This window comes from Phascolarctos cinereus, unplaced genomic scaffold, assembly GCF_003287225.1.
Source record: "Phascolarctos cinereus isolate Bilbo 61053 unplaced genomic scaffold, phaCin_HiC Scaffold_8;HRSCAF=390, whole genome shotgun sequence".
In the NCBI taxonomy this organism is placed as follows: domain Eukaryota; kingdom Metazoa; phylum Chordata; class Mammalia; order Diprotodontia; family Phascolarctidae; genus Phascolarctos; species Phascolarctos cinereus.
Genome location: NW_027556291.1, coordinates 62,761,088 through 62,787,215, shown reverse-complemented (window position 1 = coordinate 62,787,215; position 26,128 = coordinate 62,761,088). Strand labels below are relative to the sequence as shown.

The window sequence follows — 26,128 nt, the reverse complement described above, 5'->3', positions numbered from 1 at the left end:
ACAATCAAATTTCTCTTCAGCATCCCAGCATGATCAAATTGGATAGTGAGCTCCTCAGCCCAAGCTCATGTCTGGATCTCATCTTTCTTACGTTAACACTGTTCCCGCAGAGTCAATTCTGCATCCAATGTTCACCTTTTCATTCAGTGTCTGTGTGGGGTAGTTCCATTTACTAATTCTGGAAAATCTCATTTTCATCCAGGGTTAATATTGCTGAGCCCAGGCACTCACTGGTGGTCTTTTATCGACAGCTTTTCGAGGCTCCATTTTCCATTTTTATATTTCTGGTAATTAAAAACTTGGCTCTCATTGATTAAAAAGCAAGTGAAATCTCCAATGAAAGCAACAAAATAATTGGCCCCATGCTTCCTAGGACTTGAAAGTCTTTGGATTTTTGCTTCCAAATGCCATTTAATTCATGCTAATAGTGTGTTCACTAATATCGTAGTTAATTTTGCTGAGATCTGTGTGACAGACTCGAATTCATTGGGATCACAGGCCATGTTCAGAACACCTATTCACTAGCTGGCTGTCTCTGCCGTGATGTGAATGTTTCTGGAGGGGGGTGAGCAACCCCAGTGATAGATTGTTCAGCCATGTCCTTTCTCAGGGGGAAAAAATGGGATTGCACCCCTGTTAAACAAGGACTAATTTGGGGAGTGGGGGGGGGGCGGGAGAGAAGCCAGCCCTTATCACTTTGCTGTTTGGAGTAACACTGCTATTTTATTTCAGGAATGGTGAAATTAGTTAGCTCACAGTGGAAATGTGGCCATTAGTTATAAACAAATCAACCAACAAAAAAGCCCCCAGCTATATTTCTGATTTTACTACGGTCATGAGAAATAAATAAATAAGAGAAATGAGTTCTTCTCAACTTTTGCATGGTTGCTGTAAACTCCACTCAGGAAGTTTAAGCCTGATTGTCTTAGTAGGAGCTTAGAGTAATGATTATTATGAAAACGACTTCCTGTCTGTCAAAACACACCAGTGTGTGCTGTTGGGAAGTGATGGCTTGGTTGGTGAAAAGATCTCTGGAGTGTAATAAGCTTGCAGAATACAGCAGTCGTGAACTAACCCTTTAGTGAAAGGCTCCATGGAATATTGGAGCTGGTTGCTATTTCTAGCAGCGTCCATGTCCTCTTCCCATTTTGCAATGATCACATTGGACCTAGATGAACCCTATCCTTTCTGGGTCTTGCAGGTTAGCCCCTTAACGCTCAAGTAATAGCTTTTTATCCTTTGAAATTATATCCATCTATGCAAGTGCATATGTGTTGATTTTGGACTAGCATTTCATGGTCCATGGACCATGATGTTGAATTGGACCATGATTTCTTGGGGATAGGAAGCTCTCTCCACCAGGGTAGCTCTACACCTCTTATGGAACCTAAAGTTTCAGAGAGCTGCCCTTTTGGGGCGCTGAGAGGTTAAGTCACTTGCCCAGGTCTTCCCAACTCCAGGGCCAACTCTTTATCCACTATACCATGTTGTCCTTCGTGTAGATGTACATTTTTTTTTCAAACTAGACCTGCAATTTAATTAGTAGAGGTAGTTCCTAGCAAGGGAGCTCCTTCTATCAATGGAGATGGGCACCTACCCTGTAACTTACAGTGTCAGAGAGTTGCCTAGGACACTGAGAGGTTTAACGACTTGCCAGAATATGTGAGAAGCAGTGCTCGAGCGTATATGTATGTGTACAAATAAATGCTTAAAATTGCCAAATATATTAATGTATACAATCAGGAGTATAATATGCCAGATCAGTTCTCATATTTTGGCTGAAAATTGTAAGATGTTAGTAAATTACAATACCCAGTGTCTCCAACCAACAGTGAGAAGTCACTTAATTAGGAAAGTCAATTTAGCATTCCTTTCCAATTTTGCTAACAAGCAGAATCAGTGTCCAGTTATCTGTGACTTTCTTTGTCATAGATCTGTAGCAGGAAAACATCATTCTGCACTCCTTTGGGAGATGCTGAAGCTAATTGTTGGCCAAAAACATCAAGAAGGAGAGACTTGTGAATGCAGAAGTAACTGGGCTGTTTAATAACCATTTTTTTTTATTATCCCAGACTTTTGTCTGTTAGAAACTACAGATATATTAGAATCTGTACTGGGATTTTGTGTAGGTTTTCCCCAATATAGAGTCTCCTACTCAAGATTTTGCAGTCAGTCAATCAAGAAACATTTGAGAAGCAGTGTGCCATAGTGATTAGAGAGTTGGCCTGAGAGTTGGGAAGGCCTACTTTCAAATCCTGCCTCCAGTAATGGCTGTGTGACCCTGGGCAAGTCACTTAACTTTTCAGTGTCCCTCAGGCAACTCTGTACAGCTAAGCTACAGATGATCTCCCCTGGCAGAAAGAACCCTCAACAGGAATTCCCTATCCTAGTGAAATCACAGGGCCAGGCTTTCTCCCTATGTGCAAGGCACTGTACTCAGTGTTGGGGGCATCAAAACAAACGTGAACCAGCACCTGCCCTCAGGGAACTTAAATTAAACAAGGTTATCAGTTTTAAGTGACCTGATGGGACACACTAAAAAGTCCAAACCACCTGCTTGTATGAATAGCTTGTTTTTTCCTGGTCTCATCCTGTGTATATGTCATCTGACCATGTGACTTCCCTGCTCAACTGACTCCAGTGAGTCAGTTGACTCCCTATTGCCTCTAGGATCAAACAGAAACTATTCTGTTTAGCTTTTAAAGCCCTTTGTAACTTGGCCCCAACCTCTCTTTCCAGCCTCACTCTTCTTCCTGCATGTCACAGTTCAGCCAAACTGTCCTCTCCCTTCCTCACACTTGACCCGCCATCTCAAGGCTCTTTGCCTTTGTTCTGGCTGCACCCCTCCTCTGCCATGCCCGAAACGTGCTCCCTCCTCATCACCAACTCACAAAGCTTCTCTCTTCATTCAAGACATAGCTGAAACCTTTTATGACACTCCCAATTGCTAGTGTGTGCTCTTCCTCCCAAACTGCCTTGTACTTAACTACTTTTTCTTTGTTTCGTAGTCATTCAACATGTATATTTATTATGTATATACGTGTGTGTATGTAATATACATTGTCTCACCATTAGAATGTATGCTCCTCATGAGTAGGGGTTGTTTCATTCTTCGGATTTTTGTCCCCAGGGCCTAGCCCAGTGCCTGGCACATAGTAATTACTTAATAAGTGCTTGTTGATTAATTGATTGGTGTGAACTATACACACCAAAAACAGAGTGTCGAGAATTGCCCAGTGGGAGATTGGTAATTCACAATGAATATTTTCACCTAATTGTGAGTAAGATCTGAATGTGTTTATTATTTGTGATTCTGAGGCAAGGCCAAAAGGAAAGTTGTCTTCTTGGCTTTATGCTATTTATGTGAAGGATTCTTTATTTTCCCCGAGACTCTTAGGATTCTCAAAGATAGTTTACCTCTGAGCTTAGACCTTTGCTTCTGACTTTCCCTCCTAATAATTTCTTTCTTTTTTTTTTTTGTGAGGCAGTGGGGTTAAGTGACTTGCCCAAGGTCACACAGCTAGTAAATGTAAGTGTCAAGTGTCTGAGGCCGGATTTGAACTCAGGTCCTCCTGACTTCAAGGCCAGAGCTCTAATATTATAATTTCTAAAACATCAAATGATCCTTTCATCAAGGCAACTGGATAGAGTATTGGAATTGGAGTCAGAAAGACCTGAGTTCAAATCCTACCTCAGCTACTTACTAGCTGTGTGATCCTCAGCATGACTCACTTAGCCTCTGTCTCCCTCAGCTTCCTCAACTTTAAAATTGGAATAATAATGGCACCTACTTCCTAGGGTTGTTGTGAGGATTGAATGAGATAATATTTCTGAAGACTTAGCACAGTGACTGGCACAAAGTAGATACTTAATAAGTGCTTATTTCCTTCCCTTCCTTCCTTCCTTCCTTCCTTCCTTCCTTCCTTACTTCTTTCCTGCTTTCCTTCCTTCTTGCCTTTGATGAATTCAAGTCACCTCTCCCAGGTGGACTACATCCTCAGATACCAAAAGAACTGGCAGATGGGATGGCTGAGCCACTATCAGGAATGTTTGAAAGATTGTAGGAAACAGGAGAGGTGCTGTGGGACTGGAGAGGACAGATGCTTGGACTTTCAAAGAGTCTGTAACAGAAGTATAAGATGATAGGCTAGATAGCTTGGCTTTCACTCCTGGCAGAATTCTAGAATGATTCATTAAAAGAGATGGCTGGTGAACATCTGAAAAAGGAAGCCATGATCATAACAAACTAGCATGACTTCAGCAAGAATACGTCATGCCAGACTAACCTCATTTTCTTTTTTGACAGGGTTATTAGACTGGAAGGTCAGGGGAATGCTGTAGGTATCATATAGAGTTTTTGAAAAAGTCTCTTACTTTTCATGTAAAAAGTATCATATAGATCATGTAGAAAGTATGGTGAGATGTGAACTAGATGATAGTGCAAATAACTGGATGTAGACATGGTTGAATAGCTGGACTCAAAGAGTAGTTATTAATGGTTCAGTGTCTACTTGGGAGGAGGTCTCCAGTGTGGTGCCCTAGGGATCTGTGCTTTGCCCTGTGCTGTTTAACGTTTTTATCAATGACTTGGATATAGGCTTAGATGGCACATTTATCATTTGGCACAGTGCTAGAAGGGAGAGCTGACATACTGGATGCAGAGTCATGATCCGAAAGGATTTTTTAGAATATTGGTCTGAAAAAATAATAATCTAATTTAAGCTATTACATTTGTAAGAGGGATAAATGTAAAGTTTTACAATTGGGTCCCAGAAATCAGTTTCACAAGTACAAGATGGGGAGAGACATGGCTTGACAAGTTTGTCTGGAAAAAAAAAAAAGATCCCATTTGGGGTATTGTTTTCACCTCTGGGTGCTCCAGTTTTGGAAGGACATTGGGCCAGGATGGTGAGGGGCCTTGAGTTCTTGTCATCTGAAGGAACTGGAGATACTTATGCTAGAGAAGAGAAGCCTTAAGAGAGACTCTTTAGTCATATTTGAATATCTGATGGGCTGTCACTGAAAAGATGACAGATTTTGACACAACGTTAAGGAGAAACTCTCTAACAATTAGAGCTGCCCACGTGTGGAATTGGCTGCCCTGAGAGCTGTTAGGGGCTCCCTTTCACAGGAGGCCTTTGAGCCAAGTAGGGATGACCACTCAGGAATACAGCAGAGGGGATTCTTACTGAGTTATCAGTTGGGCTAAATGGACTGTGAGGTCCCTTCTAACTGCTATTGCATGCTCACAAACCATCTGTTTATTTGTTTGGGATGAACAGATGAAAAAGTATTTTTCAGGCACTCACTGTGCTCCAAACACTGTATTGAGGATACAAATACAGAGGGAAAGAAACTCTTCTTTAAGAAGCTTACATTCTGATTGGGGGAGAAAGCACGTAAAGGGGCATATTGGTCAGGGAGGGTCTCTTGGTTTGTAAGGTTACAGGGATGGTGAGTGGAGTCATAGGGGAGTAGCTCAACACTATAGATTTGATTTTGGTTGTAAAGTGGGAGTCCATTGAGGCATGGCTGGAACTAACTAGAAGGCTGGGTGAGGCTCTCATCACTCAGGACAGTGGGATCCCAGGACTGACCTCCAGAGCTAAAAGGGTTAAATCCTTCAGGGGCCCCATGCCATGCCTAACAGTCTTTACAGAATCTCCCCTTATCCCCTTTCTGAAAACCAGAACATTTACCCATCTCCAGGCACCTCTCCCACTCTCCCTGCACTTCCGCCAAGTTCCCCAACCAAAGTTCAGCTGCAAGTCCTTTTCGTTCTTGGAGGTGTAATTGGTTCAGATCAGGAGATCTGAACTTATTTCATGCTGCTAGGTGCTCCATTACTATCTTCTCACCTATCTGGAGTTTCAGTTCCCTCCCAACTATGTTTGTTCTACCCAGCATGAGGATTTTTTTCTCTGTGACAGACAAGATGGAAGTGAGATCGTTTTCCTTTCCTTTCATCCATTAACATTAAACTCTCACCAAGGCAGAGGGAAGGGTAGAACTTGCCTTGGAGGAATGAATGATGAATCTTCCCCAGTCCTCAGACATGCTTCTGGAGAAGCACCATCCCTGGGTCAGACTACACGATCATTTCTATCTTCTTGCCTCAATTGAGAAAACTCCAACCTGAAATAGATCATTGTTTAAAACAGAGTATTCAAATGATCCCATTGTCTTGGCTAATTATCACTTATTTCTGAAGCTCTGCTTTGTTTTGTTTTGTTTTCACTGGACCTCTGTTCTGGTGTATATTGGATGGAGGGCCCCATGCATGAAATCGACTTGGCATATAACTGGGAAGAATATTAAAGTTGGAAAAACTCGAGTTTGGGAAGTCTTGCTATGCTGTTTTATCAGGTTGCCTTGCCACCAACTCAAATGAAATCATCAAGCCTCTTTTTAATGGGTATTGTTCTAAGAGCTGCTACATATTTAATCAGCCCTCTCGACTTGCAAATAAAATGGCTGTAAAGTGCTCTGTGGAAATAAGAGATCATTACTAGTGTATCTGTTAATACACTAGTGTATGTGTATATCTGTTAAATCCAGGGGGTTAGAACATGGAAGAGTGCACAAGGGTCCACTGCCAACATTGCTCTGATTGACTTAAGCTCTGAACCGCGCCCCTCCCCGCCCCCCTCTTACAATCTCATTTGATCTTTACAACAATCAATAAGCATTTATTAAGCCCCTACTATGTGCTAGGTGCTGAGAGGAGAAGTACAAAGAATGAAGCAATCCCTGCCCTCCGACCATTTTATAAAGGAGACAGCATTCTATTAGGGAAGGTCCTATTAATCAGTCAGTCAGCATTTATTAAACGCCTGCTACTCTAGGTGCCTGGCACTGTACCTGGTGCTGGAGATAACAAAGACAAAAAGTTAAACTGTCCCTGCCTTTAAGGAGCTTACATTCCTTAGGAAAGCCAGCATTCTATAAGGGGAGACATAATCAACAAGCATTTATTAAGTGCCTGCTGTGTGTCAAATACTGTGCTAGGTATTGTGGTTACAGAGTCAAGAAATGGTGGCCCTTGTCTCCAAGGAATTTGTATTCTGCTGGGAGAACATTTTCACCAAGGGGGGCGGGGAGGGGCGCGGTTCAGAGCTTAAGTCAATCAGAGCAATGTTGGCAGTGGACCCTTGTGCACTCTTCCATGTTCTAACCCCCTGGATTTAACAGATATACACATACACTAGTGTATTAACAGATACACTAGTAATGATCTCTTATTTCCACAGAGCACTTTACAGTTTATTCTAGGCGATTTCCCATGCATAAATGCCTCTGGTTCACATCCAGAGCCGTGTGAAGCAGGGAAAATGAGGTCTTATTATCCCCAGTTTTCCAAATGAGCAAACTGAGGCCCAGAGCCCTAGTGACTTGCCCAAGGTAACAAAGCTGTTATGGGCCATAGCTGCCAGTGGAACTCAGGTCTTTTGACTCCTGGTTTTAGGGTGTGTGTGTGTGTGTGTGTGTGTGTGTGTGTGTGTGTGTGTATCTCCTACCATGTTCTACTTTCCTGTTGTAATATTCAGACTTACAACTTAAGGCAAGACTTCTAAGAGTGAATTGTGTTTATAAACACTCTAGACAGTTAATGTTAGCCAAGAATTGTCTTTTTCACAGACTGTTTTTCTTTTACTTTAACAAGCTTGTTCTTTTCTTTATTTTCAATGGCAAATCTGGCCTGACTCAATAACTGAATTGAATCATAATGACATATCAGTGATGGTTTCTGTGATTTTCATTTAATCTTGCATGTCAACATTTTAAAAAAATTACTGACAGTCTTCGCACCTTCAAGAAATACTATCACTCAAGATTCTCATTTCTCAGAGTTCAACAAAAAACAAATATACACTGGATTTTTCTCCGTAATGTGCAGTAATGCATGGAGGCCCCTGATAAGCTATTATTTAAAATTCAAAATGCATCTTTATGGCATATTCGTGAAGGACACAAACCATTCCAGGGAGGTTGCTAGTAATAGCAACTCATGGCTGTTGTGACTCTGTGGGTCAGACTGACTAGATGAAGAAATGAGGTACTATTGTTTTCCAGTGAGGCTTGGGAAAATCCAAGATCCACACAAAATGTGGCTAAAATGTAGCCCCTGTATGAAAGGAGCTGAGTGCTTTTGAAGAAATGGGTTTTGTTGTATAGGCAGGGTGGGGCAGCAGAGAGAGAATGCTTACTGCATTTGGAGTCAAGATGAGCTGGCTTCAAATCCCAGCTCTTCCATTTATTTACTAGCTGTGTGACCTTGGAGAAGTCTTGTAACCTCCCTGGGCCTCAGTTTCCTCTTCTGTAAAATGAGGGGCTTGGACTCGATGGCCTCGGAGGGCTTCCAGCTCTAAGTCAACAATCCTCCCATTAGTCTCTGAGACATTACCTTTAGGGAACTGTAGTAGTAGGGTTAACATAATGGCTTCAGAATAAATTGCACTGGAAAATATTTGGCTTTCTGTACGACTGATCCTGCATGTGTATTGATTATGATGTACCCCCGGTGTACAAGACGGATTGCTTTTCAGCTTCTGCAGTAACGTGGGCTGCCTCTAACTAACAATCTTATTTTCTCCTCCGTGCTGTCTGACCCTTCCAGCATCGATCTGGGGGCTTTGGGTCACCTCTGACCCTCGCTGGGTCTCAAGGTCAGATTCTTCACCGGTCAGCTCATGTTTTTATGGTCTTCTCTGTGTTATAAGAGAAATGTACTTTCTACTGTGCTGGAGAAGTCATGGGAGAGCTCAGTTGCTGCCCCCTCCCTTCTCTTCCCCCGCCCCCTCCCTGATACCTGCTCCCTGCTTTCTTTCACCTGTCAGGAAAGGTCATGTGACTAATTTATGATCTCTTTGGAAAGGACACCAGGTTTCATGAACTTCTCCTGGTCGCATCAGATAATCCCTATTGAAGTCATATTGGATTTAAAATGGAAAAATCAACAACGTGTTTTTATCTTCAAACCTGAATAAAGAATTAGAACTGCGTGTCTGGCCCATGGGTGACCTCTACATGCGGATTTCTTTTCGCAAAACCTTATTGCCTAACATGGCTTTCATCTGTGTATTCATAGTTATTCTCAGAAATGGAAGGGGACTATTGATCACTGCACAGAACAACAGCCGGTGTTTACCGGTACATCATTAACGCCTTGTTAATTTAAAAATCAGGGGCCCCAGAAGCCCTTGGATTAAAAGGGCAATGGATTAGCCAATATCTTGTTCTACCTGAAAAAGAGTAGTGATCTTCCCACACCTGCTTCTTCAGACCAAGACTGTATTTTAATAAGTTATCCGTTGATGAAGAGGGCCATGGAAAGGTTATCTTTCTGAAAAATAGAAAGATATAACTCAGCCCCATTTCTCTTCTCAGGATGTTTTATAGAAGTAGCTTATTTATCTTGAACTGAGCTGCTACCTAATTTCTAATACAAATTATATATTTTCTGGGCCCCAAATTTAAAAGCCCAGCATCTTAGCTTTGCTGAGAAAATCTCATTTAGGCAAGTTTGGTTGCTAGGTGCTTTATTAAAAAAAAAAAAAGGAGGCAGGGAAGGAAGTAGAAGGAAGGAAGGAGGGAGGGAGGGAAGGAAAGAAAGAAGGAAGGAGGGAGGGAGAGAGGGAAGGGAGGGAGAGAAGGAAGGAAGGGAGAAAGAAAAAAGAGAGAGAAAGAAAGAAAGAAAGAAAGAAAGAAAGAAAGAAAGAAAGAAAGAAAGAAAGAAAGAAAGAAAGATAGATAGATAGATAGATGTCTAATTGTTCCAGACCATCCCAATTAAACCAGTCTGTTGTTTGCAGGTATGTCAAAGGACAGCTGGGCTGTGATGCACAGAGAGGGTCTCTGGGGCTGCTTGTTGTTTCTTACATACCAGGCAGAATAGAGCTAGTTTGTAAACTTGCTGGAAATGTCTACACAGTGACAAAGTGGGCCATTTTCAGGATATTTTTGACCCTCACTCTTAGTCATTCTGACTTCAGGGAAGAACATTGGCTTAATGCTTAAATGGAAGCTCCTTAAGAGCAAGGATTGTTTACAGACACACAGACATTTGCTGTATTCATATATATTACATATAAATATAGATATAGATACATTTTTTTGCTATGTCCCTAGCCCAGTGCCTGGCACACAGTAGGCACTTAATAAATGCTCATTGTCTGATTCCTTTCATGACCTTGGGCAGGTGGTTTCACTTCCCTTTGCTCATCTATAAAAATCACCGGCTACCTGGTGATGCTTTCACCTGTCAGGAAAGGTTATGTGACTAATTTATGATCTCTTTGGAAAGGACACCGAGTTTCATGAACTCTCTTGGTCGCATCAGATAATCCCTATTGAAGTCATATTGGATTTAAAATGGAAAAATCCCCATGTTTTTAACCTTCAGACCTGCATAAAGAAGTGGATGGATTAGGTCTCTCCAGGTCTGGATCTGTGATTCTATGATAAACACGTGTCCGAAGACCTCCGATTTGGGGGCAAAGAAAACTTGGTAAGACACGTGGACTTTTAATACTGGTTGAAAATAATAGCTAGCCTAGATTCTATAAGCTAGGGTTCTTTACTTGGGGTCCATGAACTTATCTTTTTTTTTTTAATATTTTGATAACTGTATTTCAAGAAATTGGTTTCTTTGCATTCTAAGGCATTTATTTATTTTATTTTATATATTTGAAAACATGATTCTGAGAAAGGGGTCATGGGCTTCCCCAAACTCCCTGCCTAAGGGAGGGGTCCAGGCCACAAAACAAGCTAAGAACCCTTGGAATTAAATCCATCTGTTGATACTCTTACTTTGAGATGTAGTTTCTACAGGGGATTCCCTTGCTTGAAGATCAGGAAGTCATTTCACTAGAGGAAAGGTGGTCTGAGTCTCAACTCTTGGTTTCTTGTTATGTAGATGATCTCGATGCCTTATAGGAGAAGCCCAAGAGATTTCTTAGACTCTATTTCTTAGGCCCAGTTCTAGGGGCAATTTAGTGGCTCCTGGCCCCCACCAGAAATCAAAGAGCTTAGCCTTCAGTGCTATGTGCAGAGTGCCTGGCACATAGTAGGCACTTTAATCAATGCTATTTGACTTGATTTTAGTAAAGTTTACTTGGATTCTCCAAATGGCCTGGGCGACTTCTGCTTAGATGACAGAGTTCCTCCTACTAAAGGCCTCCTCTGCTGCCTCACAATGATATGGATGTGATCCTGGGTTCTTGAAGAACATGCAAGAACAATGAATGTTCAGACAGGTCTTTGCCAAAGTAGAAAGGCTCTTGGCTTTGGAACAGCAATGGCGAGCTAAGTTTTTGGAAAGCCTCACCACTGGGATTATAGTGTCATAAGCCTACAGCTGGAAGGGGCCTCAAAGACCATCTAGTCCAATCCCTTCATTTTAAAGAGGGGGAAACTAAGACAGGTGAAATGATTTGTCCAAGGTCATCCATGAGCTCCTAGATCTACAACTGGAAAGGACCTCAGAGGCCATCAACTCCAAGCCTCTCATTTTCATTGCAGTCCCACATGACAAACCACATGCCAGGCTTTTCTTCCCGAATGTTCCATAGATATGTCAAGTTCAAGATGTCTGAAACAGACCTCATTCCCTTTTCCCTAGATCTACCTCTCTTCTGAACTTATCACTGTTGAAGACACCACCATCCTCCTGGCCTCCAGGCTCACAACCTTTGACTTCCGTCGCCCTATCCATGTACAATCAGTTGACAGGGTCTAGTTGTCCCAGCCTCTGCACTATCTGTTACATTCATCCCTTTCTCTCCACATACATAACCTCTACTCTAGGTCATACCCTCATCATGTCTTATATGGACATTGCAACAACCTCCTTAATTGGTCTTTAATTGGTCCTTGTCTCCAGTCTCTCCGTTCTCCCATCTGTGTTTCACACAGATGCCAAATACATGTTTCTAAAATATCAATATCTATCCATGTTACACCTGCCCCCTTCTCCACATTCAAAAGTCATCCATCCATCCGCCTATCTACCTACCTGTCCATCCATCTAACTATTCATCTATCTATCATCTATCTATCTATCTATCTATCTATCTATCTATCTGTCTATCATCATCATCAAGAGAATTCTATAGATATACTTTACTGAGATTTTAGTGAGCAGTATATTGGACAAAATATCCCATTCAATTCTTATGGGAAAGATGAAGAGATATGGGTAAGACAGTAGTACCATTGATTGTATTGTAATGGGCTAAATGGCCAGCCTCCAAGAGTAATCATTATTCGTTTGATGTCATCTTGGCAGGAGGTCTCCAGTGGAGTGCCTCAGGAATCTGTGCTTAGCCTTGTGCTGTTTAACATGTTTATCATGTTAAATGATAATGACTTGGATAAAGACATAGATGACACGCTTATCATTTTGCAGATGGCACAGGGCTAGAAGAGAGAGAGCTGACACACTGGATGACAGTCAGGATCCCAAACTATTGACAGACTAGAACATTGAGTTGAATATAATAAGGTGAAGTTTAATTGGGATAAATGCAAAGTTTTATACTCTGGTTCAGGAAAAAAATCAACTTCACAAGTACCAGATGGAGAGGGACATGGCTGGACAGCAGGTTGTCTGAAAAAATATGGTTGTTGTTTTTTTTAATGGCCTACAAGCACCATATGAAACAACAGTGTGATATGGTGACCAAGAAAGTTGATGTGACCTTGGGCTGTCTAAAGAGTTTCCCAGTGCCTGCAACCAGAAAGATGACAGTCCTCTGCCCTGGTCAGATCATACTTGGGGCATTGTTTTCATTTCTGGGTGCCATGGTTTAGGAAAAGACATTAGGCCAGCATGATAGCAGTCCTTGAATGTTGGCCATCTCTAAACTGGAGAAGGGAAGCTCTGAGGGGAGACTCATTCTTCATGTTGGCTGTTACCTGGAAGATGACAGATTTCAGCTTAATGTTAAGAAAAAGATTCCCAGTAATGAGAGCTGCCCACATGTGGTTGAAAGAACAGAGGATGTTTATCCTGGAGAAGAGAAAACTTGGGCAAGGGTTAGGGGTGAGGGGAGGGACACATGTTAATTGTGATGTTTTCCAAAAGTTTTTTGCTGTATTTCCCCCTCTTGCTTATAATGATATAGACATCTGTTTTGTGTTATAAATGTTTTCCAGGGCCTAGAGGTCCCTGGGGTGACCCTGGAAACGGACGAGTGAAAGGAAAGAGGGGAGACCCCGGCCCACTTGGGAAGCCTGGTTTGCCTGGTTTCAAAGGAGAACAAGGCCCACCTGGGCCCCAGGTAAGCGTGGATGGAAGGGAGAAGGGATTCTGTGCAGAATCCAGAGTGCTTTGTATGGAAACTCTCCATCTGAAATGTTTTCTTTAGAAATCAGTGTGCAGTGTGTACTCTACGGCCCAGTGGCAAATTCTAAAAGAAGCAGCAGACCTGGGCCCTCCTTGCCCTCTGTGAATCTAATGAGCCTTCGCTGTGGTAGAGCCGGCCTCATGGTCTAGCCCCTAGCTGCTAATTAGTGACATTGGCTTCGTCGGAAGGTAGAAGCTACCCCAAAGCTTTCTGTGATGTGGAATTCCCTCGCTGTTCCTGCTGCCTTCAATTCTCTATCCTCCTGCCTAGCTGGAGGAGAAGCCCCTCCTTCTGATTCCTCAGTGTCTGTTTTTCACTGTTCCTCTTTTTCACTCCCCACATTCAGTTGGCTGCTAGGCCCTGTCAGTTCTGCCTCCACAGCTTCTCTTGAATCCATCCCCTTCTCTCTGGTCTCATTCCTACCACCCATTACCAAAGAACACTGAATCTGGAGTTATGGGACCTGAATTCAAATCTGTACTCTGCCATGTATTAGCTCTGTGACCTTAGCCAAGTCATTTCCCCTCTGTGGGTCTCAGTTTCCTCAACTGTAAAATGAGAGACTCAGATAAGACAACCTCTGAAGTCCCTTTCCACTCTACAAGGACTCTATGAGTGACCTAGAAGATTGCTAGTGTAATAGCCCTAGAACTGATCTTATATTGTCTCCAGTCTTCTTTGTATAACACACTGAGGCAAACAGGGTTAAGTGACTTGCCCAGGGTCATTCAGCTAGTAAGTGTCTGAGGCCAGATTTGAACTCAGGAAGATGAGTTTTCCTAACTCCAGGCCCTAGCATTTTATCCACTGAACCACCTAGGTGCTTTGCACAGCCCTGCCTCACTTAAATCCAGTTCACTTGCAAGTCAAGACATCACCCATCTGATGTCATCAGTCCTCTTCAAGAATGAAGGACGAACAACAATCTGTGATTAGTAGTAGCTGCCCCACTGGGGACCCAACTGGCCAGTTCCAGTTGGGCAATGCTGCACCTTCCTTCCTTCCTTCCTTCCTTCCTTCCTTCCTTCCTTCCTTCCTTCCTTCCTTCCTTCCTTCCTTCCTTCCTTCCTTCTTTCCTTCCTTCCTTCCTTCCTTCCTTCCTCCTTTCCTTCCTTCCTTCCCTCTGTCCACATGGGGAATCATACCCTTACATGTGGTTTCTCTGCCCAAAGGAATATAATTTTGATTGCTTAAATCTCACAAGATATCTTGGGGTTTGGAGACTAGATGTTTTCTCCTCCCTACTTATTTATCCTATCCGTAACTGATCACCAACTCTCGTCAAATTTTCCTTCTCACTGACTCTTGCCATTTGCCTGCTATGAATTGGTCCTTCATTAACGCTGAGCTGAACTGTTCTAATACTCTTAGTTGGTCTCCTGGTAAACACCACCACTAGATCAGTCTCCCTAAGGCACAGTCCTGCTCCAGTCCCTTCAGTGGCTCCCTATTGCTTACAGCAGAAAATATCAACACTGTAATCTAGTGTTCAGTACTCACTGTGACTTGACGCCAGCCTACCTCATGTGTAGATGAGGTCTCTTCTACCTCTAGATCTAGGATCCTATGTGTGACCTTGTGCAAGTCACTTTACCCCCCTGGGCCTCAGTTTCCCCATCTGTAAAAATGAGGATTAGATTGGGTGGAAACTGGGGGCCCCTCTGGCTCTAGATCTGTGATTCTATGATGTCACTTTGGAAGAAGGTCTTCAGTGTGTAGCTTAAGTCTCTGTGCTTGGCCCTGTACTGTTTGACATTTTTTATCTAGTCTTTTTCTGGAATTTGCTCAATGCAACCCCATTCGATTAATCTCTAAAATATAGGCATGCCCCTACTCAAACACTTCCAATGGCTCCCCATTGCTTGCAGGATAAAAGAGCATTCTCTAGTTTGGAGAGGACCCAGCCAGGCTCTGTCCAGCAGCTCCTTCAACATTTAATAGACAAGTTTTAATTTAATATGCTGGATAAATATGTCTGGCTCCCCCTCACCCTGCCCAGCCCACATACTGTGCATAGCTAGAACGATAAAACCTGCTGGCTTGTGTTTGAGGAGCCAACCCTTACGTCAGGCCGTCATGACAGACACAGACACCCCCCAAAACACTCACTCACACATATACACACAAGTATATGCAAACACGTGGACACACATATACAGATGCATATATACATGTACCCACATATGCACACATACCCACATATACACGTATACAAACACATGAACACTAATGATAATAATAATAATAGCTAACATTTCTATAGCACCTACTCTTTCCAGTTATTATCTCATTTGAGCTTTACAACAACCTTGGGAGGGAGGGGCTGCCATCCCCATTTTACAGTTGAGCAGCCTGAGGCAAACAGGTGAAGTGACCTGTCCAGGGTCATTGAGCTAATAAGTGTCTGAGAGTGGATTTGAACTCAGGTCTTCCTGACTCCAGATCTGGTACTCTATCCACCAAGCCACCAGTTGCCTCTGATATACATATATGCACATATATATACACATATACGTAGATGGACAGATCCATGAACAACACACACATGCAATATACTTATGTGGTGCATACATATATGCATACACATAACTATTCATATATAATACATGCATCTATATATGTTATATACACATATACATGTATACACATGCCCACAATATCCATACACATGCACAGTACTCATGCACATATACACAATATACATATATACACACATGCACACATACACAATACATACACACATATCCACATATATAGCACAATGTGCAGATACATACACATACACACATATATAATGCACGTATGCATGTGTGCACAGTACAGTGCAACATGATACATATACATGTGCAGCACATATATAATGTGCATGTACACACATGCCTACAAATACATGCACACACATACACACACGCATAATACAATAATGCATACACACATACATGATAAGCATGTACATGCATGCACAATACACATGCAGGTGTATATAACACACATATACATATATATGCATGCACAATAATATGCTACATGAATATGCATGTTCAAGAGGCACACATACATATACATACATACACAGATGCATGCATGCACAATAGACATATACATGTACACACACACTTATGCATGCATATAATACATTGCGCAATACACATACATGCACACATGCACAATAGACATCTACACATGCATGCATACACACACATACACACTCCACAAGATTGAGGCTTGTCAAGCTCCCGATGGACATTCCCGAGGAGCTTGGGGCCACCAGGCGCCTCCTCTTCCCCAGCTTCTCCCCACAGGCCTCAGCCCTGCTGTTCCCTCTTGCAGGTGCCTCTGAACAATTGGCATTCCCCGACACTCCTGCTCTCTATGTAAGGCTCTGTTCTCTTTATTGATTTTTTCCCTCTGCAGTATCTCTCAGGAGGGGCAGTGTGTTGTAATGGCTAGAGACTGGGCAGCCTCAGAGCCAGGAGGACCTGGGTTCAAGTCCCACCCCTGGCCTGTTCTAGCTGGGCCATCCTGGACAAGACTTTAATCTCTAGGGACCGTCAGGCACATCTCTTAAGAATCTAAGTTGCAGAGCAAGTGCATATCTGCATTGGCAGAAGGAGTTTCCTTATCTCAGTGAGATCCTAGGCCGTATCCACCCCCCTCCCCCAAAACAAGCAAACAAACAAGTGTGTGTCTCAGATCTCCCTCCTTCCTTTCTGTTTCTGTAGTTGCCACTGTGGTCGACACCCTTATCACCTTGACTACTGTAACAGCCTTGTAATTGATCTTGCTGCCTCCAGCCACTTTCTCTTCAGTACATTACAAGCCCTGGTGGGCTCTCCCAGGGAACTGCAAAGTGCCTTGCCCCTCTCTTCAGTCTCTCCTTCTTCCAATCTGTCCTAGAGCTGGCTGTTCATCTGGCCTCATGGAACATCCCTGCTCAAGACTTTCAGGCAGGTTCCTATTGCTTGTGGCATCCTATCCCAGCGCGTTAGCCTGGTATTAGAGGCCCTTTACCAAATGCTTCCTGTCTTATCTCTTAACTCCCCAACCTTCATTTTCTTTTTTCCCTTACACAGTTTCTCTGCCCCAGCCAAGCTAGGCTGGATGCCATCTCCCATAAACATTTTTCTTATTCCTAGACAGGAATGCCTCTGCCTCGTCTGCCCACCCAAAATGTCCTCCCCGGTTCTCTCTACCAATCCGTGTTCTTCATCTCTTGCTTTCATCTCATCTCGAGGAAGCCTGCCTTGATTAGCCCCACATGATGGATTATTGCTGTCAAAATTCCACTTTGAGAAACTCTGAACTAAATTCAGTTCAATAAACTTGAGAGCTTTATTCCTTGGCACATAGGTAGATGCTGGCTACCAATAGTGCTGAGACAGTTGGAACTAGAGTTTGCTCTTGGAGCCAATGAAACACATCCTTCTTTCTGATGTGCTCTCAATGGACAGTCGATTTACAATCACATGATTAGCAAGCTGGTAGTGTAGTCATTTTCCACATATAGCTCCAACTTAACAATCTCAAAGGAAATACAGATGCACCCAACTGAGAGTAACTAACACTGAATCTGTAAGGAGACAGAAACACCCCAAAAGGTACAAGCCTCCTGAAATAACTTCAGAGAGCTTAACTACTTCCAGATACCACTCACTCTTTCCACCCCATGTGTCGGGCACCAGTAGAGGAAGAAACGTTGGCTATGCGCTATGACATAGCCTCTGCCCAGCGTTTCTTGGTCCCAGTGACTCGGTCGGACTTCCCTCCTCACCATAAGACTTGGAAGACATTGATTCTGCCCAGCTGTGGAATATATCTGTATGGAGGGGAGAGGAGAAGAGGAATCATGGCATCACTGAGCTGGCTAGAGGAGAATGGCCTTTTGTTCCTAATGGAAAGGGGAACTAGAAACCCAAATGGAGTCAGTCTTCTCTATACAAAGCTTACTCTGGGCAAGGACCCATTAGGGTCCCCATACTTCCCAACCGAAGGAGCCATGCAGGGGGAGGGGTGGTCTGCGCAGTAGTGGAAGGAGGAGCCAAATAAAGAGGAAAGTCAGAGACAAGCCACTGAGCATGTAAGAAAAAAGGTACAAATGTATAAAGTCCAAGAAAAAAGTATAGATTATAAGCAGGAAGAGCAAAAGTGAGGCTCATGACCACAGAAGGAAAATAGAGATATGATTCCAAAAGGGCCATAATGTATTGAACAAGTATTATACTATGAAAGAAAATTAACCAAAAATTCTCATTGGGGGAAAAAAACCCAAAGGATTCTATGTGCTCTGCAGAGTACATGGCAGACATAGAGCTTAGCAAACAATGCAAGAATAGTTCAACGTTTAAACACATTTTTGAAAAATTATACCAGGATGGAAATTGCATTGGAAAATAATTCTCAAAGCAGAGTTAATGAGGAACAACAGAGTAGATATTTTGGAACATGTGATTGAGAATCTCTCCAGAGAATTAAGGCTTCTGAAAAAAAGAATGAGAGATTTGGAACCCCCCCCAAAAAAAAATAGAAGTGGAAGAAAATTGGACAGAATAGAAGCAAAAGAAAGTAACTTTGAAAGAACACATGAACTATCAAAGCAAAGTTACTATTCCTAATGGTGAATATGAAGAATTCAGAGAAGCATGAGATGAAATAGACTGATGCAGAATGAAATTAGTCAAACCAAGGAAACAATATCTACAACTAGAATAGAAATGGAAAGAAGAGTAATAGCAAACTAAACGCCATGTAATTATAATCACCGTGAGGCAGCATGGGCAGTGGACTTGGAGTCAGAAAACCCTGCGTTCACAGTCCTGCCTCAGATATTTCCTAGCTGTGTGAGCAGTCACTTACCCTTTCTGGGACTGTTTCTTCATGTGCAAAATGGAGTTGGACCTCAAGAACATGCATTTCCTTACTTTTGTTGGAGAGGACTATGGGTGTGGAACATAGATCTCGGCTCCAGTGGTGTGAAAATAAAGACCATCAATAAAAACATTTTTCAAATGGGATCCTATGTTCCACGTCACTTCCTTTCATGACAGTGATTCTCAATATGGGTCCCCTATACCAGAGGCTGGGTGAGGAATTGTAAGGAAATGATCCTAACAATAATCCCCATATCCTGAGCACATGGATGTGAATTAGGCTACGGGAAAAGCACATGGAATTTCCAAATGGAAGAAAAAAATTAGGTTTATTGAAATGATTAACTCAGTGGCCTGGAAAAAAAAGTAACAGTAAAATCCCTGGAGGTTGGACAACATTTCATCTGTTTCTTCTGCCTCTCCAATTCATGTTGGAGCACCCAGACCTCAGGTGGCTGAGTCACTAGATTTCTCAAGAAAGTAGGTGGTGCTTAAAGGGTTGCCCAAATGATATAGTATATAGAAATTAATCAGTCAATTTGGTACTCCATTTTTTGGTAACACACTAATGTTTCCAGGGCACTTCCCCCACAAAAGGCAGATGAAAGGGAGGGTAGTACATAAAGTGTCATACCCATCATACAGATGAGGCTCAGAGGGGTGAAAGAACCCATTCAGAGTCCAGTAGATGGAGAGTTTGAGAGTTGGGAGTAGAACCTTGGTCTTCTGCCCCCAAGTCCTACAGTCTTTCCACTATATGTTAATATTTCTTGTGGAACACAATAATGGATGACATTTATATGGCGTTTTAAGATTTTCATTGTGCATCCCCTCCCAATAGGAATGTTTCATTTATGTCTTCATATCCCTGACTTTGGAGTCATAGGATCTGGGGTTCAATCTGGTTTCTGCCACTCTCTGCTTGTGTGACCTTGAGCAAGTCACTTCCCTGGAACCCCAGTTTCCTCCTCCATAAAGGACTAGATGGTCCCTGAGATCCCTTCTACCTCCAACTCTGTGACATAGCATAATAAATGGGTTTTTTCTGGGTAATTAATCATTTTATTAAACATTGCTAGTGGATAATTAATAAAAGGGGTCAATGGAACTCTGGAATGCCAAAGACCCCTCATGGAACTTTGAGTACAAAGCTTGTATAGCATAATAAATGTTTGCTGGCTCACTTACTGATTGATTGATTTACAAACATCATCTCATTGGAACCTCAGCAGCCCTTGTAATTTGCACATGACAGGTATCATTCCCATTTTACAGAAGAGGACACTGAGAATTAGAGAAGTTTAGTCACATAGTTAAGTGTTAGAGGCAAGATTCAAATCCAGAACGTCCTGACTTCCTGTGCCCCATCCATTTTAGTGAATGCTTGCTACCATTTCTTCCAAAACCCCCCCCCCCATCTACTCACATGGCTAAGAGAGCTTTCTTTTTTCAGGGTGATCCTGGGCGGCCAGGGCGCATTGGAATGAAGGGAAATCCTGGCATCCAAGGTATCCCAGGATTCCAAGGTATTTCAAGGAATAGTTTTTGAACCACCTTCTGGTTACTAATGGTGCCAATTCAGATCTTCAGAGACCCCAGCAACCCATTGCTGGTTGCTTGGGGGAGATGTGGGCCTGCATTTTCACTGAGGTTGTGACGGTTTGCCTTACAGGGATGAAAGGACCTACTGGTGCTCCTGGTTCAGCTGGCCCTGCAGGGGATCCAGGCCCTAGAGGTCCTTCAGGTAAGACTCCATTCATCGCTTGGGTCTCTAAAAGCAATTATTTGCTGTGTGTGAATTGGTTATAGCATTTGGAGCTTCTATCAGCTAGGCACCCCCTAAGTGGCACAGTGGGCAGAGCACTGTACTTGGAGTCTGGAAGACCTGAATTCGAATCTTACCTTACACATGCTAGTGGTGTGACCTTAGATGAGTCACTTTACCTCCGGGGCCTCAGTTTACTTCTCTGTAAAAAGAGGGTTTTGGACTCAATGGCCTCTAAGGTTTCTTCCAACTCCAGATCTGTGGTCCTATGTGTGACCTTGGGCAAGTCCTTTCTCTTTCTGAGCCTCAGTTTCCTCCTCTGACAAAAGAGAGAGTTGGCCTCTTTGACCTCTAAGCTCCGGGATGCTCTGATCCTATGAGAATATGACATCAGTATCCCTTCGACCCGCTAAGCCCTCAGCTACTGAGCCAAGTCTAGGTTCCTTCTTTCCCTCAAATCCCCCTAGACCCACCTGGGCTGATATGGATGAATGCTGTTTTAATAGCAGGTCTTTTCAGATAAATGCAACATAAGGGCTACAGGAGGAAGAGAATGGAATAAGCATTGATATAGCACCTACTGTGTGACAAGTCCTTTACAGATATCTCATTTGATCCTCACAACAACCCTGGGAGGTAGGTGCTGTTATTATCCCCATTTTCAGATGAGGAAACTGAGGTGAAGTGACTTGCCCAGGGTCCCACAGTTATCTGAGGCCAGATGTGAACTTGGGTCTTCCTGACTCCAGGCCCAGCTCTCTGTGCAGTACGCTCCCACTGGGGGAGATGTTCACAAGCTTCAGCCACTACTCTCGACTCTGCAGTTTATTAGATAAAATCATATCTCATACAGAGATCATATTATAATCATTATGTCTATAATATAATTCTGTTATATTCTCCTTGACCCCATTCCAGTTCATCCTCCACTTTATTGTCCCAGAGTAGGTCTCTCACCAGGTCATTCTTGCTCCATTAACTCCAGTGGCTCCCTATTACCTACATGATCAAATGCAAAATCATCTGTTTGGTATTTAAAACCCTTCCCAAGCTGGTCCCTTCCTACCTTTCCAGTCTTTCCGCACTTTACTCCCAGCCATGCACCCTTGGGTCCTGCTTGTCCCCCGTCTCCATGCTTTTGCACATACGTGTTCCCCACCCCTGGAATGCCCTCCCTCCTCACCTCCTGCCTCTTGGAAGGAATTCCTAGCTCTAACATCACCTTCTGCAAAAGCCCTTTCCCCATCCCCCTTCCCCCTGCCTTCCAACATCACTTGATCTACTCACTCTGTACCCATTTACTTACATGCTATTTCCCTCATTAGACAGGAAGCTCGTTGAGGGCAGGGGCCAACTACATTTTGGCCTTTCTTTGCATCCCCAGTGCTTAGCACGATGCCTGCCACATGCTAAGTGTTTGTTGAGTCACTGATTCTTCCCTTTCAGTTCCTCCCCAGTATCTTTATTTCATTCAGACTTTCCCTAGGCTCCCCCATACGTGCCTCTTCTATTTTAGTTGCTCAGGCCTGCAAGCAGCCCTCACTGGCAGCATGCCACGGGGCCTAGCACCTCTTTCAGTCTTCTCTGGGGAGACTCTGGATACCCTGAGGGAAATCTGCTCCCCAGGGTGGGCACATACCCCCTCAGGGAGCCCCTGAAGGCCAGGCCTTCCACTGGGACCTCCCTCAGTTTTGTTTCAAGACCTTTAGCCCTGCAGGCCCATGGGCCATTCTAGAGGCCCTGATCCCAGAGACCATCCATCCTCCAGCGGCTCCCTGTGCTCTACAAAGGAGCATGGTCAGCAGGGTGGGTTGTGGATCTGGGGAGGGGTGGGGCAGCTCAGTGGACCTCAGCTGTGGCTGCAAGCCTGGCCCAGGGGGATTCAGGGGGATAACAGCTAGGACCTGGCCATTTCATCCCAACCCTGAACTTCTCCTCCAAGCTAAACTCACCCCTCCTCATCCAAAATTAGACCCTCCTCTCAACCTTCGCCTCCACTATTTTCAGTTCATTTCTGACCCATACACAAGCTCTCATACCTTTCCTCTTTCCTCTCACTGCCTCCCCCCCACCTCTGCAATGCTGAGAAAGGGGCCATAGGTCTAAGCAAATTTTCTTAAAGTATTCTCTGTCCCCTTCCTCTCTCTCTTTTTCTCTCTCCCTCTCTGCTTCCCTCTCGTCCTCCCCACTTTTTCTCCCTCTCTCTCCTGCTCTTCCTCTCAGCCTCTCTCCTGCCCCCTCCCTCTCTCTTCCTCTCTCCCAGCTCCCTCCCTCCCTTTAGCTTTTGCTCTCTCTTCCTCTCCTTCCCCCTCTCTCCCTTTCTTTCTCTCTCTCCTTCTCTCTCTTTCCCTGTCTCCCTCCCCCATTCTCTCCCTCCCTCCCTCCTGCTTTCTCTCTCCCTCCCTCCCTCCCTCCCTCCCTCTCTCTCCTGCTTTCCCCCTCTCCTCTTTGTCTTCCCTAATAGCCACCTTCACTCTCTTTGGCTCCTGGCCACCTCACTGTCCTTTGTCTCTACCCCACAAACCATCCTGCCCAAGTTGGGCTGAACCTATGGGCTTTTAATGCTGACCCCAAGCTGCAGGAACACTCTTGCTTAGTTTCTGTTCTAACTGTCCCCACTGGTTCCCAGTTCCCAGTCCTGTTTCAAGTGGCTCATTCACAAAGCACCCTGAAGCAATAACTGCCAATGCTTGAGAACAGAGTGTGTTTTTCCAAGGAGAATCCCCTTCCCCAGAGGCTAGTCTTTAAGAATATAACAGGCTGCCAAGAATAGGAACGGACTGAACCATACCGTTGGAAATTAGGGAGGGTGTGGCCTTGATCATCTTCCTTCCCTGACTCCCCCAGTGATTCCCTAGGAATGGCCCTGAGATCAATTTTTCACATCTCTCTGCCTTCCCAGCAAGCTGACTCCACAGCTCTCCTGTCTCAGGCAGAGGGGGAGGGAGAAGACTAAAAGTTAATCAGCAAATTTCAGTTGGCCCTGGCAACAGGCCGGGACATTGAACTGCCTCACACCACCCTGCATCCTGGACTAATCGAGCCAGAAGGCTCTTAGAAATCACCTCCACCGGAGCCCTTGTTGAATAGGGGAGGGAACTGAAGGCCTGGTTCAAGGTCATGTGAAATTGGCAAGTGTGGCTGCTGAACCATTGTCAGGACTCCCTGAAAGCTCATGGTGAGACTATGCATACTTGTTACAAGGGTTTTGTTTTTCTCTTTCTTCAATGGGGCAGGGGGAGGTAGAAGGGAAAGAAAATGGATTTTTGTTAATTGAAAAAAATTAAATTTAATTAAAAAAGAAAGATCACAGTTAATAGGAGAGGTACCCGGGGTCTGGAGAAGGTCAAACAGCCCAATTGTCCAAAAGAAATGGGGTCAAGGGGAGGGGGGAAGCATAGAGACTGAAGACTAGAGGCTAGCATGCTTGACTTTGATTCCTGGGAAAATTCTAGGCCGTGAGAATAAGGGGGACTTAGTGAAAAGGAAGCTGCCGCCCCAAAGAGCGAACAAGTGAGTGAGCTAGTGTGGGCTCAGTGAGAGGAGGTCATACCGGACCAAGCTGGTTTCCTCTCTTGCCAGGGTTACTAGACTCTCACAATCAGAAGAATGTTGTCCATATTTTTTATCGAAATTTCAGCCAAGCATTTGATAAAAGTTTCTTATGCTCTTCTCGTGGCAAAGATGGCAAGGGATGTGCATCACTAATGGTCTGATGTTAGCTCTGAAGGTCTTCCGTGGAGTGCCCCAGCGATCTATACTTGCCTCTGTGCGGCTTAACACTTTTAGCAGTGACTTGGATACAGACATCAAGAATATCTTTCATCACATTTGCCAGTGTTCCAAAGCTAGGAGGATGAACTAACACAAAGGATGAAAGAGTCAGGATTCACAAAGATCTCAACATCCTTGAACATTGGCTTGAATCTAATCAGATGAAATTCAATAGAGGTCATTGGAGAGTCTGATACTTAGGTTTTTAAAAACAAGCTTTACGAGTACCAGATGGGGGAGGAGTTCATTTGAAAAAGATCTATGGAATCATAGTGGACCACATGCTCCCTATGAGTCAGGAGTGTGATGTGGGGACCAAAAAACAAATGCCATCTTGGACTTCATTAAAGAGGGGAAGAGCTTCCAGAAATGAGGAAAGGATGGTCCCACCCTATAGGTGGTACGTGGAGCCTTGTGTTCAGTTCTGGAGGCCATGTTTTAGAAGGAACATTGAGAAGCTATAGCATGTGCAGAGGAGTTCAGTCAGGATGGTGACACTCCTCGAGGCCACGCTACATAAGATCAGCTGAAGAAACTGGGGATCTTCAGGCAAGGTGATGGGCACATAAGCAAAAAGAAAGACAATCTCTGTCCTTAAGGGGCTCAGAATCTGATAGGGGGAGACAACATGCAAACAAAAGGGGGAGGGGACAGGGGAAGGGACACACACAAGGGCGTGGTACCCAAGGCCACAAAGTCAGAAGCTGAGCCTGGAGGGAAATGAAGGTTGGCTGGCCTGGGTCCCTTCCCAAAATGGATGAATGAGAGAAGGGGGCAGACACAGCAGGTAGAAGAATGTTCCCAGGATGAAGAGGCCCTGAGCTCTGTGGGAAGTTCCAGGGTGAGCCAGCAGCTGAGATTTTAGCCCAGGGATGAGCAGGCCCACACAGTAGCCAGCTTTAAGTGTTTGTAAGGCTGTTATAGAAGAAAAATTCAAGTTATAGGCTCCTAAATATATAACTAGAAGGGTCAAAAGGGGACTACAGATGAGGAAACTGAGGCCCAGAGAGGTTACGTTGTTCTACTATGGCCCAGAGGACAGAAATGGGAGCAGTGGGAACACATTGGAAAGAGACTCGATGACAGGAAAGACTTCCAAGTAATTAGAGCAGCCCCCCATGAATGAGGCGACCTTGGGAGGTAGTGGGTTCCTCCTCATTGAATTTCTGTAAGCAAAAGCTGAATGACCACTTGTGAGGCATTTCTTTGGAGGAATGGCTTAGATTAGAGGTTTAAACCAAGGTCCCTTCTACTTGGGAAATTCTAGGATTCTCAGAATTGGTAGCTTGGAGACCTGGCCCCACATCTCACAGCTCTCTGCCCATTGTCCTTTCCATGGCCTCTAGTGATACTGGGCTTTCCTGCCACCCTCCCCA

The 26,128-nt window shown here is 43.9% G+C and overlaps 1 protein-coding gene across 1 annotated transcript in view; it reads left to right on the top strand.

Moving 5' to 3' along the window:
* Nucleotides 1-26,128, top strand: part of COL4A5 (collagen type IV alpha 5 chain) — a 205,167-nt gene that overhangs the window by 160,732 nt on the left and 18,307 nt on the right. The window contains exons 42-44 of the mRNA XM_020967263.2: nt 13,156-13,280; nt 20,667-20,739; nt 20,886-20,957. Of these exons, the coding sequence (XP_020822922.1) occupies nt 13,156-13,280; nt 20,667-20,739; nt 20,886-20,957 (270 nt within the window). The remainder of the gene's footprint in view (nt 1-13,155; nt 13,281-20,666; nt 20,740-20,885; nt 20,958-26,128) is intronic.